This window comes from Hypanus sabinus, chromosome 22, assembly GCF_030144855.1.
Source record: "Hypanus sabinus isolate sHypSab1 chromosome 22, sHypSab1.hap1, whole genome shotgun sequence".
Taxonomy (NCBI): Eukaryota; Metazoa; Chordata; class Chondrichthyes; order Myliobatiformes; family Dasyatidae; genus Hypanus; species Hypanus sabinus.
This window is the reverse complement of record NC_082727.1, coordinates 23732978-23746511: the sequence shown is the minus strand read 5'-3', so window position 1 is coordinate 23746511 and position 13534 is coordinate 23732978. Positions and strand designations below refer to the sequence as shown.

At 40.0% G+C, this 13534-nt stretch overlaps 1 protein-coding gene across 5 annotated transcripts in view; it reads right to left on the bottom strand.

Moving 5' to 3' along the window:
* hells (helicase, lymphoid specific) overlaps positions 1-13534 on the bottom strand; it is a 66007-nt gene that overhangs the window by 35433 nt on the left and 17040 nt on the right. For 4 of the 5 annotated variants that reach the window (XM_059947321.1, XM_059947319.1, XM_059947318.1 and 1 more), the window contains exons 8-12: positions 12369-12599; positions 8200-8382; positions 7420-7563; positions 6153-6349; positions 4892-4988 (exon numbers count right to left, since the gene is read on the bottom strand). In XM_059947321.1, the coding sequence (XP_059803304.1) occupies positions 4892-4988; positions 6153-6349; positions 7420-7563; positions 8200-8382; positions 12369-12599 (852 nt within the window). Of the gene's footprint in view, positions 1-4891; positions 4989-6152; positions 6350-7419; positions 7564-8199; positions 8383-11382; positions 12198-12368; positions 12600-13534 lie in introns of those variants that run through there. The other variant, XM_059947323.1, reaches the window with a different exon arrangement.

Below are 13534 nucleotides of genomic sequence, written 5' to 3'. Positions count from 1 at the left end.
TGGGATAGCAGGATATGGCCACATTGATTATATATTTTTATATTTTAAACAAGAGATTCTGCAAATGCTGGAAATCCAGAACAAAACACACAGAATGCTGGAAGAACTCAGCAGGTCATACAGCATCTATGAAAATGAATAAACAGTCAACATTTTGCACCGAGACCTTGCATCAAGACAGAATTATATATTTTTACTTGCTCAAAAAACTAAATTAGACAGTATACTTGATATTTCTCCCTATTCAGTATCCTGACTACGCAGCCTTAACTGTTAATCCATGGTATTGCAGCAATGATGACAACTGGCATTAGCCATTATCCTTGTGATGTTCAGTGTGAAATTCCTGAACTTCTCCATGTGACAAATTTCCATATCCCTCGAACCCATATGGACACCAATGGCAAGCCCTCATTCAATCTCCAAGCCCTGTAGCAGGCTACACACAGCACAGGATTTGAGACTATTTTGCAATGGTGATAAGACGAAAGTTACTTCATTTTGTGTGTGTTTAATGTTTTACTTCTGCATTTTTAGATTTTAAAAATTTGTTCAATTTTAATTTAGTCAAAAGTTAACATTTATTAAATAAACAATAGTTAATATTGTCAAATATTAAAATGGCAGAATAGTAGTGCCATTTAGAAACTGCTTTAAAATTCCTGACAGTTTGGGCAGCCTGTAAAACAGGGTCTGGGCCTTTGCCAGCTGTCAGCAGAAGGCAGGAGTTACTGTACTATTCAGATCAGGTCCGAGGGAACAGTTTAGATCCCGCCGCCCCCCCCCCCCCCCCGCCATTCTGATCAAGCCAGAACAGATCTGGGAAGACCATGCGCACTTGTATTAAAGTGCAGGCCTTAAGCCAACAGAACTTGGCTCAGTGTTTCATGTTCTGGTAGTTAGTATTTTTATCCAAGTTCTGGATTTGCTTCATTTATATGTTTTAGTTGTTTTTAATAGCTATGATATTGTGACCTCCCAAATAAACAATGAATTGAAGTTCAACACAGGAATTCAATTTGAGAAGCGGAAATACATTTCACTCTACACATTTCATTACTGTACAAGTCTACTTCCTGTTGCAGCTTCCCAGTAAAACTTCAAAAATTACATAAAGAGAAACTTTAGGGATCAAGGTTATTGTTTGAGGCAGTGAATAAAAGGAATCACATCTGTGTTTCCATCACATGGTCTGGCCTCGAGTACAACAGTGCTACATTGGATTAATGACTAGATGTCCAGACCAGCAATCCAGCGATAAATTCAAATCTCACTACACAACAGTGGAATTTATATTCATTCCACAGTGTCCAATTTTGAGAAAAAAGTCTCTACAGTGATAATGCTGGATTTTTTTTTTCAAACTCCACACAAAGACTTCCTGCCTGGTCTGCAAGGGAACTTCAACAACACACATGACCCTCTGTTAACAAGCTGTACTGAAATAGATAAAATGAAGAAAACACTCAGCATTAACCTTGGCTCCAAGTTCAGACATTGCAAAGTCACTCCCAACCCAACTGACCCTGCCATACTGCTCCCTCAAACACCTAGGGTCTGGTGTCAACACTGGGAGAGCTGCTAAAATGGGTCAAGCAACAGCCTAATGTAGAATCATTCCTTACACTCATCACTCTTTCATCACAATACTTGGGTACATCCACTGTGAGTATAGTGGCTTACAAGCAAGGTGTTACAATGGGGGGGGGGGGGAGGGGGAGGAGGAAGGAGAGTTCTTCAAAATGGCTTGATGCTGCTTCTTGTTGGTTCAGTAAGGAACACAAATGGACACGTCGGGAACAGCATCAGGCTTAGTAAAAATGAGGTGCAAACTGAGAAGAATTACAAGTCTAAACAGTATGACAATCAAACAGCAATGACAATCACATATGACATGACAATCACAGCACGGAAACAGGCCATCTCGGCCCTCCTAGTCCGTGCCGAACTCTTACTCTCACCTAGTCCCACCTACCCGGACTCAGCCCATAACCCTCCACTCCTTTCCTGTCCATATACCTATCCAATTTTACCTTAAATGACACAACTGAACTGGCCTCTACTACTTCTACAGGAAGCTCATTCCACACAGCTATCACTCTCTGAGTAAAGAAATACCCCCTCGTGTTTCCCTTAAACTTCTGCCCCCTAACTCTCAAATCATGTCCTCTCATTTGAATCTCCCCTACTCTCAATGGAAACAGCCTATTCACGTTAACTCTATCTATCCCTCTCAAAATTTTAAATACCTCGATCAAATCCCCCCTCAACCTTCTACACTCCAATGAATAGAGACCTAACTTGTTCAACCTTTCTCTGTAACTTAAGTGCTGAAACCCAGGTAACATCCTAGTAAATCGTCTCTGCACTCTCTCTAATTTATTGATATCTTTCCTATAATTCGGTGACCAGAACTGCACACAATATTCCAAATTTGGCTTTACCAATGCCTTGTACAATTTTAACATTACATTCCAACTTCTGTACTCAATGCTTTGATTTATAAAGGCCAGCGTTCCAAAAGCCTTCTTCACCACCCTATCTACATGAGACTCCACCTTCAGGGAACTATGCACTGTTATTCCTAGATCTCTCTGTTCCACTGCATTCCTCAATGCCCTACCATCTACCCTGTATGTTCTATTTGGATTATTCCTGCCAAAATGTAGAACCTCACACTTCTCAGCATTAAACTCCATCTGCCAACGTTCAGCCCATTCTTCTAACCGGCATAAATCTCCCTGCAAGCTTCGAAAACCCACCTCATTATCCACAACACCTCCTACCTTAGTATCATCGGCATACTTACTAATCCAATTTACCACCCCATCATCCAGATCATTTATGTATATTACAAACAACATTGGGCCCAAAACAGATCCCTGAGGCACCCCGCTAGTCACCGGCCTCCATCCCGATAAACAATTATCCACCACTACTCTCCGGCATCTCCCACCTAGCCACTGTTGAATCCATTTTATTACTCCAGCATTAATACCTAACGACTGAACCTTCTTAACTAACCTTCCATGTGGAACTTTGTCAAAGGCTTTGCTGAAGTCCATACAGACTACATCCACTGCCTTACCCTCGTCAACATTCCTCGTAACTTCTTCAAAAAATTCAATAAGGTTCGTCAAACATGACCTTCCACGCACAAATCCATGTTGGCTACTCCTAATCAGATCCTGTCTATCCAAATAATTATTAATACCATCTCTAAGAATACTTTCCATTAATTTACCCACCACTGATGTCAAACTGACAGGTCTATAATTGCTAGGCTTACTTCTAGAACCTTTTTTAAACAATGGAACCACATGAGCAATACGCCAATCCTCCGGCACAATCCCCATGTCTAATGACATCTTAAAGATCTCCATCAGGGCTCCTGCTATTTCTACACAAACTTCCCTCAAGGTCCTGGGGAATATCCTGTCAGGACCCAGAGATTTATCCACTTTTAAATTTCTTAAAAGCGCCAGTACTTCCAGCTCTTTAATTGTCATAGGTTCCATAACTTCCTTACTTGTTTCCCACACCTTACACAATTCAATATCCTTCTCCTTAGTGAATACCAAAGAGAAGAAATCGCTTAAAATCTCTCCCATCTCCCTCGGCTCCACACATAGCTGACCACTCTGATTCTCTAAGGGGCCAATTTTATCCCTCACTATCCTCTTATTTTTAATATAACTGTAGAAACCTTTCGGATTTACTTTCATTTTATTTGCCAAACCAATCTCATATCTTCTTTTAGCTTTTCTAATCTCTTTCTTAAGATTCCTTTTACATTCTTTATATTCCTCGAGCAATTACTTTACTCCATGCTGCCTATATCTATTGTAGACATCCCTCTTTTTCCGAACCAAATTTCTAATATCCCTTGAAAACCATGGTGCTTTCAAACTTTTAACCTTTCCTTTCAACCTAACAGGAACATAAAGATTCTGTACCCTCATAATTTCACCCTTAAATAACCTCCATTTCTCTATTACATCCTTCCCATAAAACAACTTGACCCAATCCACTCTGTCTAAATCTCTTCGCAACTCCTCAAAGTTAGCCTTTCTCCAATCAAATATCTCAACTCTAGGTCCTGTCCTGATCTTCTCCATAATTATATTGAAGCTAATGCTATTGTGATCACTGGACCCGAAATGCTCCCCAACACATACATCTGTCAGCTGACCTATCGCATTCCCTAACAGGAGATCCAACACTGCCCCATCTCTAGTTGGTACTTCTATGTATTACACAGCATAGTTAGCCAAGCCCACACTCAACGCCATGTATCAAGCCTCTGAAGTCCTATCAGCCATAGTCATTAATGGTGGTGACTAAAAGACCTGACAGGAGGAAGCAATCTGAATTAGATTACAGAGGCAGAGACACTATATTTCAAAATCATAATTATGCAAATTTGGAGGGTGTAAACTTGCTAATCCACAAACAGCTGGAAATCGAAATAATCTTGCAAGACAATGGAACCTTGGCCCAAAATGTCAGCTGTACTCTTCTCCATAGATGCTGCCTGGTCTGCTGAGTTCCTGCAGCATTTAGTGCACTTTGCTTGGTTTTTCAGCATCTGCAGATTTTCACTTACTTATGATTGGATTAAGTGGCCTCGTCAGTGACATAAATTTTTGTGATTTTATTTTGTTTTTTAATATTTATATAAGAAAAATAAAATATCTGAAAAAGATACTTCCAGTCATTCAAAAGATTGAAATCTCTTCAATGAATGCAACAGTTTCAAAAAGAGAACAACGCGGGAATCTAAATAACTGGAGTTGAAAACAAAGCGAAAGAGATACAAGTGGCAAGTAGAATGTTAAACATCTACGTTGAGACTCAGTATATATCAATATATTTTCATAGAGGTGACTACCTGGTGAAGCATATGCAGAATATTTTGTTCCCGTTCACTTGCAACTATATCCTCAACATTTTCTGTGATGGTGGATATATCAAACCAAGATTCAAAACTGGGGACAAAGAACAGATTTAGTATTATCTTACTAATTTAATACTGTACACAGACTACAATGTGCTATATAACCTTTAATTTCCCTAACTCTAGGCAAGTGACAGAAACACCAAGGCCAACGTGCATAACACATCATCACTTTATTTTAAACCTGAATTGTTGGTGTAAAGACTGATATTCAGATTCTAAACAGATGAGTTATTTGCATTAAAAATAAATCAGATTAATATATAAAACAAGAATGTAATTCACTTGTTCTCTACCGATCCTACACTGAAACTTGCTTCAGTGCTAAATTAATTAAGCTGATTTCCCAAACCTGTCCAAATGCTTATTTTTCTTTGCCAGGCTAGAAGAGAGGTTAATATCAAGGGGTCTATCAAGGTCAATACAGCGAAATAGAGTTGCCATTTATCTAAACAAAATACAGCCAATCATGTAACAAAGGCAGATGATGTTAACCTTACAAAATGAAATTTGAGTCAATAAACTAAGGGGACACCTCAAACTCTTGTCTCACTTCTCGCTAATCCTTGGCACCTCAGAATATACAATCAAAGCTAATTTCACTCCCCCCCCCCCACCCTGAGTATTCTGTGTATTTTTGGGTTTTCTAAACATGTCAAAAATATTTTTGATATTACATCTGCGACTTAACAAGCAACCTGAATAACTAAACTTCTGACAGTAAACTCATTATTTTTAGCTACAAAAGTTAAATTTTGGATTTTTAAGGCAAAGGTACTACTCCACAAAGGCTTTACAAGGTATACCAAATGGAGAAGTATGCTTAGTCAAATATACAAATTTTAAAGGACTGATAAGGATGATAGAAAAGACGAATGCAGCAAAGCTTTCCTTTATCATCTACATACCAAAGAATAATTGCTTCTGAATTTAGGGCTATTCAAATTCACTTAATAAAAGGGAATTTCAATCTATCTTAATACACATTAGGTGGAATTCATTCGGGCTATTACAACAGACCATTTATTGTATTGATGTTCAGTTTGCCCAGGAACTTTATTCTAGCCCATAATAGTACAGACAACTCAGACAACTGTAAACAAAGTATGCCAAGTGTAACCTAACCCTCTGCTTGAGGTAGATCCTTTAACAAAAAAAAATGAACTGCAGATTAAAATCCCTTCAAAATACGTACCTTTTCAAGTCATCAAAAACATCAGGTAATAGAAAGTTAAGCAATGACCAGAGCTCCGCTAAGTTATTCTGTAGAGGGGTTCCAGTCAACAGCAGCTTGTTGTCAGTGTTGAATCGTTTCAGCTCTTGAATCAGGCGACAGTTTAAGTTCTTGATTCTATGGCCTTCATCCACTATGAGATATTTCCAGTGACAATTCTGTTTATTTTGTAGGAAAAAATACACAATATTAAACTTGATAACATTAGCACTACAGGAATTAATGAGGCATTATCCCCTTCATTTCTTCTCCAACTGCTGTCCAGCAAGTCTTCTTGGAGATCCTACAGCTGCGATTACTTCACTCAACGTTCAACCACAGACAAACTGAGATAAAGCAATGGCTAGGTTACCTACATTACACTTAGCAGAGATCACAGGCTGGCCCCAACTAACAGATTTTACTTTGACAGCAACAATAAGGTGGTTGACTGATGGTAGATCTGTTCACTTGAAGTCTCAAAACCCAAAATACTATAAATAGTGAATGCTCAAACATAAAATTTTCCAGTAGCTTAGACTTCAGGGCAGGGTAACAGTCATGAGTTGGCTTGCTCAAACACAATCTCATGGGTACACAAGATTGGGTTATGCTGAATATTAGGCAGAGCTTGCTGGCAGTCACAATATACCCTTAGCAATGAAGTAGCTCAGAACTATATTTCAACATTCAACAGTACAGCAAAGCAAGAGCAACAATCGAAAAGTTGTGAAGAGACCAATCACTGCAGATCTTAATTCTTAAAACAAACAAAAAAAAAACACGGAATACCAATGACGTCTCGCTGGTCAACGAACAATTAATGATACTCCAGTACTCATCTTTGACATGATAAATTTTCTAATTAAAAAATGGCCAGAAGTTTTTCTAATAGCACGCTGGTCATAATTGTAATGAAATGAAAAAAATAATTTTGGTGGTGTGGATAGTAGATGAGTTTACCCCAAGTCTGGAAGATTCACTGCTCATCACTGAGTGTCAAGGAAACACCCATTGAACCAGTCAAAAGGTGGTACAAAGGATGAATGTTATCAAGTTTAAGTGCTCAAACCAGCACTTAAAAGAAGCTTTGCTCAAACTATGTACATATCCCCATATCCTGCAAGAGTTGAATTTGACATCTCTCCTCGACAATGACTTTGAACCTCGTGCTTCTGGCAGCAATCCAAAATCTGCCCCCCTCCCCACCACCAAAATTTTAAACAAATTGCCTGCTTGCCTCACTCACCTGGAAATATTTTCTGTCTCTCATTGCAATTTCATAAGAAGTGACCACTACTGGTAGGATGTGTAGAGACCCCTGTCGTTTGTGAATTTTACGCAGCTTTTGATGGCGATCCTTTTGGTTCCCATGATAGAGTAGCACAGGAATCTAAAATACAGAGGAAAACATCAAAATGCACTCTGAAATTATTGGAGTATAAAAGTTGCATTGTTTGCTGTGTAACCAAAACTATGTAGTCAGCTTTGAGCTTGCTATTTGCTATGCATGTATCCAATTTAGGAGAATGAAATCTTAAGAATGTAGAAGATAATGGTGTGTTAATGAGAGGTTAGCTAAGAGATGTAGATTATGTAGTCAGCTTTGAGTTTGCTATTTGCTATGCATGTATCCAATTTAGTAGGAGAATGCAATCTTAAGAATATAGAAGATAATGATGTGTTAATGAGAGGTAGCTAAGAGATGTAGATTAGAACATGATTAAGTCAACGGGTAGAAACAATAGTGGCGGATGTACTTGTGATATGTAACTGTAGACCGATTGGATATGCTAATACAACTAAACCAGGAGATTGCTATAAAAAATGCTATGTACAAGGAATCGGTGGGCAATCAGCGACTAGCTCAATGACTGTCTCAGCTTTGATTTGCAAATTAAAGTTTAACCCTCCTTGAAGAATCTTTTGCATCTCCTGAGCGTTTGTGGGGCATGAGAAACCACAACAAAATACACTTGCCATCATAAATGGGTGCTAGAATCAGGATCAACCACCAAACTAGTCTCACCTCTGGAGTAAACCTCTTGAACTCAGATACCCAATTTGGGAGAGTAGACAAAGGACCACAGACAAAGAAAGGTCCTGGGACCCCTCGCTCCACCATCATAGCTATCATGGCAATGCACTGGACAGTCTTTCCCAGGCCCATCTCATCCGCTAGAATTCCATTAATACCATTTTCCCACAGCATCTGAGAGAAAAATACATTAGCATTAGGAACAGCCTAAGATGCTCACTCAAGTCAAATCTATCTCGAATCAAATCATTTCTTAATCTTTAAAATCCATTGTGAACCTCAGTTGATATTAACTGGACAAACTAAATAAAAAAAGGCTCAGCAGCTATTTGCAGTCAGTCAGTGACAGCCAAAGTTGCAATGGGAAACCGTACCATCCAGGTTTTCAATTCTATATTCGTACCATCCAGGTTTTCAATTCTATATTAAGTCTCAACAATACATTTAATAATTGGCATGTATGACAGTAAATGACTCCTGAGTCCTATTGTTCTGCCCTTTGGGCAATTCATTTGTTTTTTGTGATTAAGCACATTCAGCTTTTACTTTAATGAGCAATTTCAGATCTGTGTTAGGTCATTTCCTGTGCAGCCAGGAAGTAGCAAGTATAGAAGCACATTGGCTGGCAGTAGGCTAGGTTTATGCTAGGAGTGGAAGTTTCTATCCAAAGCTATCCTGTTGTTTTCCCAATTCCCTTTCCACTCCTTATTCACTACGTCAAGCCATTGAGTCGGCAATAAACTCAAGGAGCTCGGAGGTTATTTCCTGACTCTCATGTCATTTTTGAATGGAATTTGGCTGACTATCTAGTTGATGTTACAACACCTCAGTGAGGGCAGATTGCTGTGACTTTGGTGATGACCTTTGTACCCTCACTGGCCACAAGAATAGTGCCAGAGGATTGAAGGGCAGCAAATGTTATTTCCTTGTTCAAAAAATGTAGCACGAATAACCTTAGAAATTATAGACCAGTAAGTCTTACATCAGTGGAGGGAAAACTATTGGAGAGGATTATTAAACAGAATTTAGGAGCATTTGGAGAAGCATATTCAGAATAGAGGTAGTCAACGTGGCTTTGTGAGGGGCAGGTCATACCTCACAAGTCTGATTAAATTCTTTGAGGAAGTGACAAAACATATCCATGAAGGCAGAATGGTGATATATTGTACATGGATTTTAGTAAAGCATTCGACAAGGTTCCCCATGGTAGGCTCATTTGAAAAGGTGGGGGGGGGGGCATTTGCTCTGGGAACTCTGCTCTGATTTTTATTAATGACTTCGATAACAAAATTATTATTTAAATAAACAATTTTGGCATGAATGCACAAAGCTTGATCAGCAAGTTTGCAGATCACACAAAACTAAGGGGCATTTCTGATAGTAAAGAAGGCTATTTTTTATAATAGGGGCATCTTTATCAATCAGGGAAGTGGGCTGAGAAGCAAATGGATTTTGGTAAGTGTGAGGTTAGAAATTCATACCAGCACAGAACGATAGGGCGGGTGCCAGGGGGAGTAATGGAACAGCAGGACTTAGGACTACAAGTGCTCATTTCATTGAGAGGCACCTCAGAGAGACAGGGTGGAGTAAGAGGAATTTAGCATACCAGCCTTCATCGCTAATGGCATCAAGTATAGGAGTAAGGGCATTATGTTGCAGTTTTGCAAGTTGTTGGTGAAACAACAGTAAAAGTATTGTGCAGTTTTGGTCACCCTGTTACAGGAAAGATACAGTTGAACTGGAAAGTGTAGAAAACATTTACGAGGATGTTGCCAGGTCTAGGTGGCCTTAGTTATAGGGAGAGTTTGGCCAGACGAGGTCTTTATTCCTTAAAATGTAGGAGTAAAAGGAGTGACCTTTTAGAAATGCTTAAAATTATGACAGGCAGAACACACAGGTGTCCCCCCCCCCTTTACAAAGGTAGAGCATTTCTATGAAACCTTTCTTAAGCCGAAATGGCATAAAGAACCATTAATTTATACGGGAAAATTTTTCATAAAAGCGAAAATCCTCTTTGTAATGTGAAAACAGGTTACTAATGTAGGTCCTTTGTAAGAGCGAGGTGGTGTAAAGCGGGGGACAACTGTAACGTGACTGGAAAGTTATTTCCCTGGAGTAGGGGAGTCCAGAACTAGCGGGCACAGATTTAAGGCAAGAAGGGAAAGATTTAAGAGAACTGAGGAACAAGTTCTTCATGCAGAGTAGGTGGAATGAGCTCCCAGAGAAGTGGTTGACACTGGTTAGGTATGTGAAGGGGAGGGGCATGGAGGAATACGGGCTGAACTCAAGAACAGCACAGTAGCGGAGCAGTTGGCTTAATGCTTTACAGCTCACCTGCAGTCAGATTGGGGTTCAGACCATAAATGCAAGAAAATCTGCAGGTGACAGAAATCCAAAGCAACACACACACACACAAAGACTATTTACTCTTATCCATAGATGCTGCCTGGCCTGCTGCATTCCACCAGCATTTTGTGTGTGTTGCTTGAACTTCCAGCATCTGCAGATTTCTTCCTGTTTGCATTAAGGTGAGTGAGTTGTGGGGATGCCACGTTGGCGCCGAAAGCATGGCGACACTTGCAAGCTGCTCCGTGCACATCTCTGTGCAAGCAACCCATTTCATATGTTTCGATGTTTGTGACAAAGCCAATCTCTTAAAATTGGGACTAGCTGAGTGGGCACTGGGGACAGCATGGAATTGTTGGGACAAAGGGCCTGTATTGATGCTATATTGTTTGATGAACCTGAAAGAATCACACGGAATCCAAGGTGGAATGATGCTGTTTAAAAAAATAACAAAATCAAAACTGATGTTAAGTGGTGATCTTGAAAGCTCTTGATGTTGAGAAGTAAGGCGGCTTTTTTGTACACTACTTATTCCAATTAGACAGGGAGATTTCAGTGAGTAACTCAAAAAAGCACAATTTGTTACTGTTATTGAAGAAAATTTCAGAACAGGAGCTGAAATGTCTTGCTCAATTTTCAGAAGGGCCTGGATCAAACATGTTTGGAGAAATGCCTGCAGGCTTGATTTCCTTATCCAATGCCAGAAGCTACTCATGATAGTGGAAGTGCAGCAAAGGTTTACCACACTTATTTCTGTAGAAGCTGGTTTGTCATTAACAGAAACAGGAATAACTATATACAGTATCTACATCATCCATCTCCACTCACAAATTACTTCTGCTTCCCATCAGAATCTTCTAGTAAGATGGCAACAAGCATAGTCGCATATGCCTCTCCAGGTCCAAACAAAGGTGTAATTGTTTGCCATTTGCATCTTCTGCACTGGATATTGAGAACATCTTGCAACTTGCTCAGTTGTAGTGGAGCTGGAATTGTTGCGAACCATGTTGTCGACGGCTACAGCTACCCAAAGGAGAAAGGCACCAGAGACAGTGTGCAGTCATACAAAAGGTGCAAATGATTGTCTTGAATGTTTTTCTTATGACCTTGCTGAACATTGGGAGTGTAGAATACTCCAAGTCCAGTTCGCTGGCAAGACTGATGGCGACAGGAGCTGCATGGTTTCACTTGTTGCACAGACCAGGCCCTCATGCCATGGGGTCACCTTTTGCAGCCATTCAGGGAAGTAAATACTGGGACCAGTGAGGAACAGCTGGAATCCATGCTTGGTTGGGGGTTGGCCCCACCTGGTGCTGCCCTACTCTGTTAGTTCAGTGGAAGATGAATTGGATTGCATTCGTCTACAGCTGCGCAAGCATGTGATGAGGACTGCTGCAGCATCAATCTATAGGCCATGACACAAGGGGACTTGGACTATATATATATATAATTTTTGTGACTGCACATTTACTGCTATTGTAACTAGATATGCTACGTGCTGTGTGAGCCTGGTCCCGGAAGAATGCTGTTTCGTTTGGCTGTATTTATGGGTAATGTTGAATTGCTGAATGACAATTAAACTTAAACTTGACCCAAGCCTTTTCTCAACTATCCTCTTGCTTTTTATGCAGTTACATAACCATTTCCTAAACTGAAGGTATAAAATCATAAAATAAATTAAAATAATTAACATTTCCAACTCCTGCACATGCAGTTCCGATAGAGCCCACAGTGCCACAGATCAATAACTGAGTGATCTAGATTTGGTTTTGAATAACCTCGCCCCACCCCCAAAAAAATACCAGATTACTCACCCTTAGCCACTCCATACCCTCTACTTGGTACCACCTCATCACCCCATTTGTGAAGAGTTTAGGCTGTTGAAACGGAACCGGTTGGCCATCCACCAACCTCACAGGATCCCACAGATGCTGAGAGTTGTGGCGAACTGTCTGGGTCAACCTATCCTTAATTGCAGTATTTGAATCCTGGTTCTTCTCTGTATCCTCAACCTCAAGTTTTTTCTGAGTCGTGGTTTCAAGATTCTGTGAGTGAAGGTTTTAAAAAAAATTTACAGACTTCATTCCTTGGTCCAGACATTAAACCCAACACATGGGTTATCGTAGCCTAATCAGCTAAATGTGTCCTCTGACATATTTTGTTCAACAACTGCAAATTTGGAACAAAATTACACTTCACATCATACTAACTTGACAATACAGTTGCTGCAAAATGTTACAGCTTTCAATCACCAAAACATAAAGTGCACAGTACGTACACTTCTGATCAGCTGCGCTTCTAGGCAATTTCAGCAGTGAACTGCTGTGCTATAGTAAAATCAATTCATTTTCCTGCAACAAAAATCCACAAGAAATGCACAAAAGTAAGCTTCTGCAGCGGGGTTGTGCATAGGCCATGCAGAGGAATTGTAAGTTAGAAGCTTACCATCAGTATATAACCATAATACTGCTGCATTTCCTCCTTTCAAATACCTTGTGCAGAAGAATGTTGTAGCAACTCTGGTTGTCCTCTGTTACTGAGCTCATAAACAATGATGAGCCATTTAACTGCGCTATAAGGGACAACACTTCCTACCAGAACTCCGTACGACCATAAGATATAGAAGTGGATTTAGGCCACTTCGCCCATTGCGTCTGCTCTCCCATTTCGTCATAGTTGATCCAATTTTCCTCTCAGCCCCAATCTCCTGCCTTCTCCTCGTAACCCTTCGTGCCCTGACCAATCAAGAATCTATAACCTCTGCCTTAAATATACAGAAAGATGGCTTCCCCAGCTGCCAGTGGCAAAGTATGCCAAGATTCACTGCTCTGGCTAAAGAAATTCCTCCTCATCTCTGTTCTAAAAGGACACCCTTCTATTCTGAGGTTGTTTCACTATGGGAAACAGCCTCTCCACATCCACTTGAGCAAGGCCTTTCACCATTCAATAGGTTTCAATGAGGTCACTCCTCACACTTCAG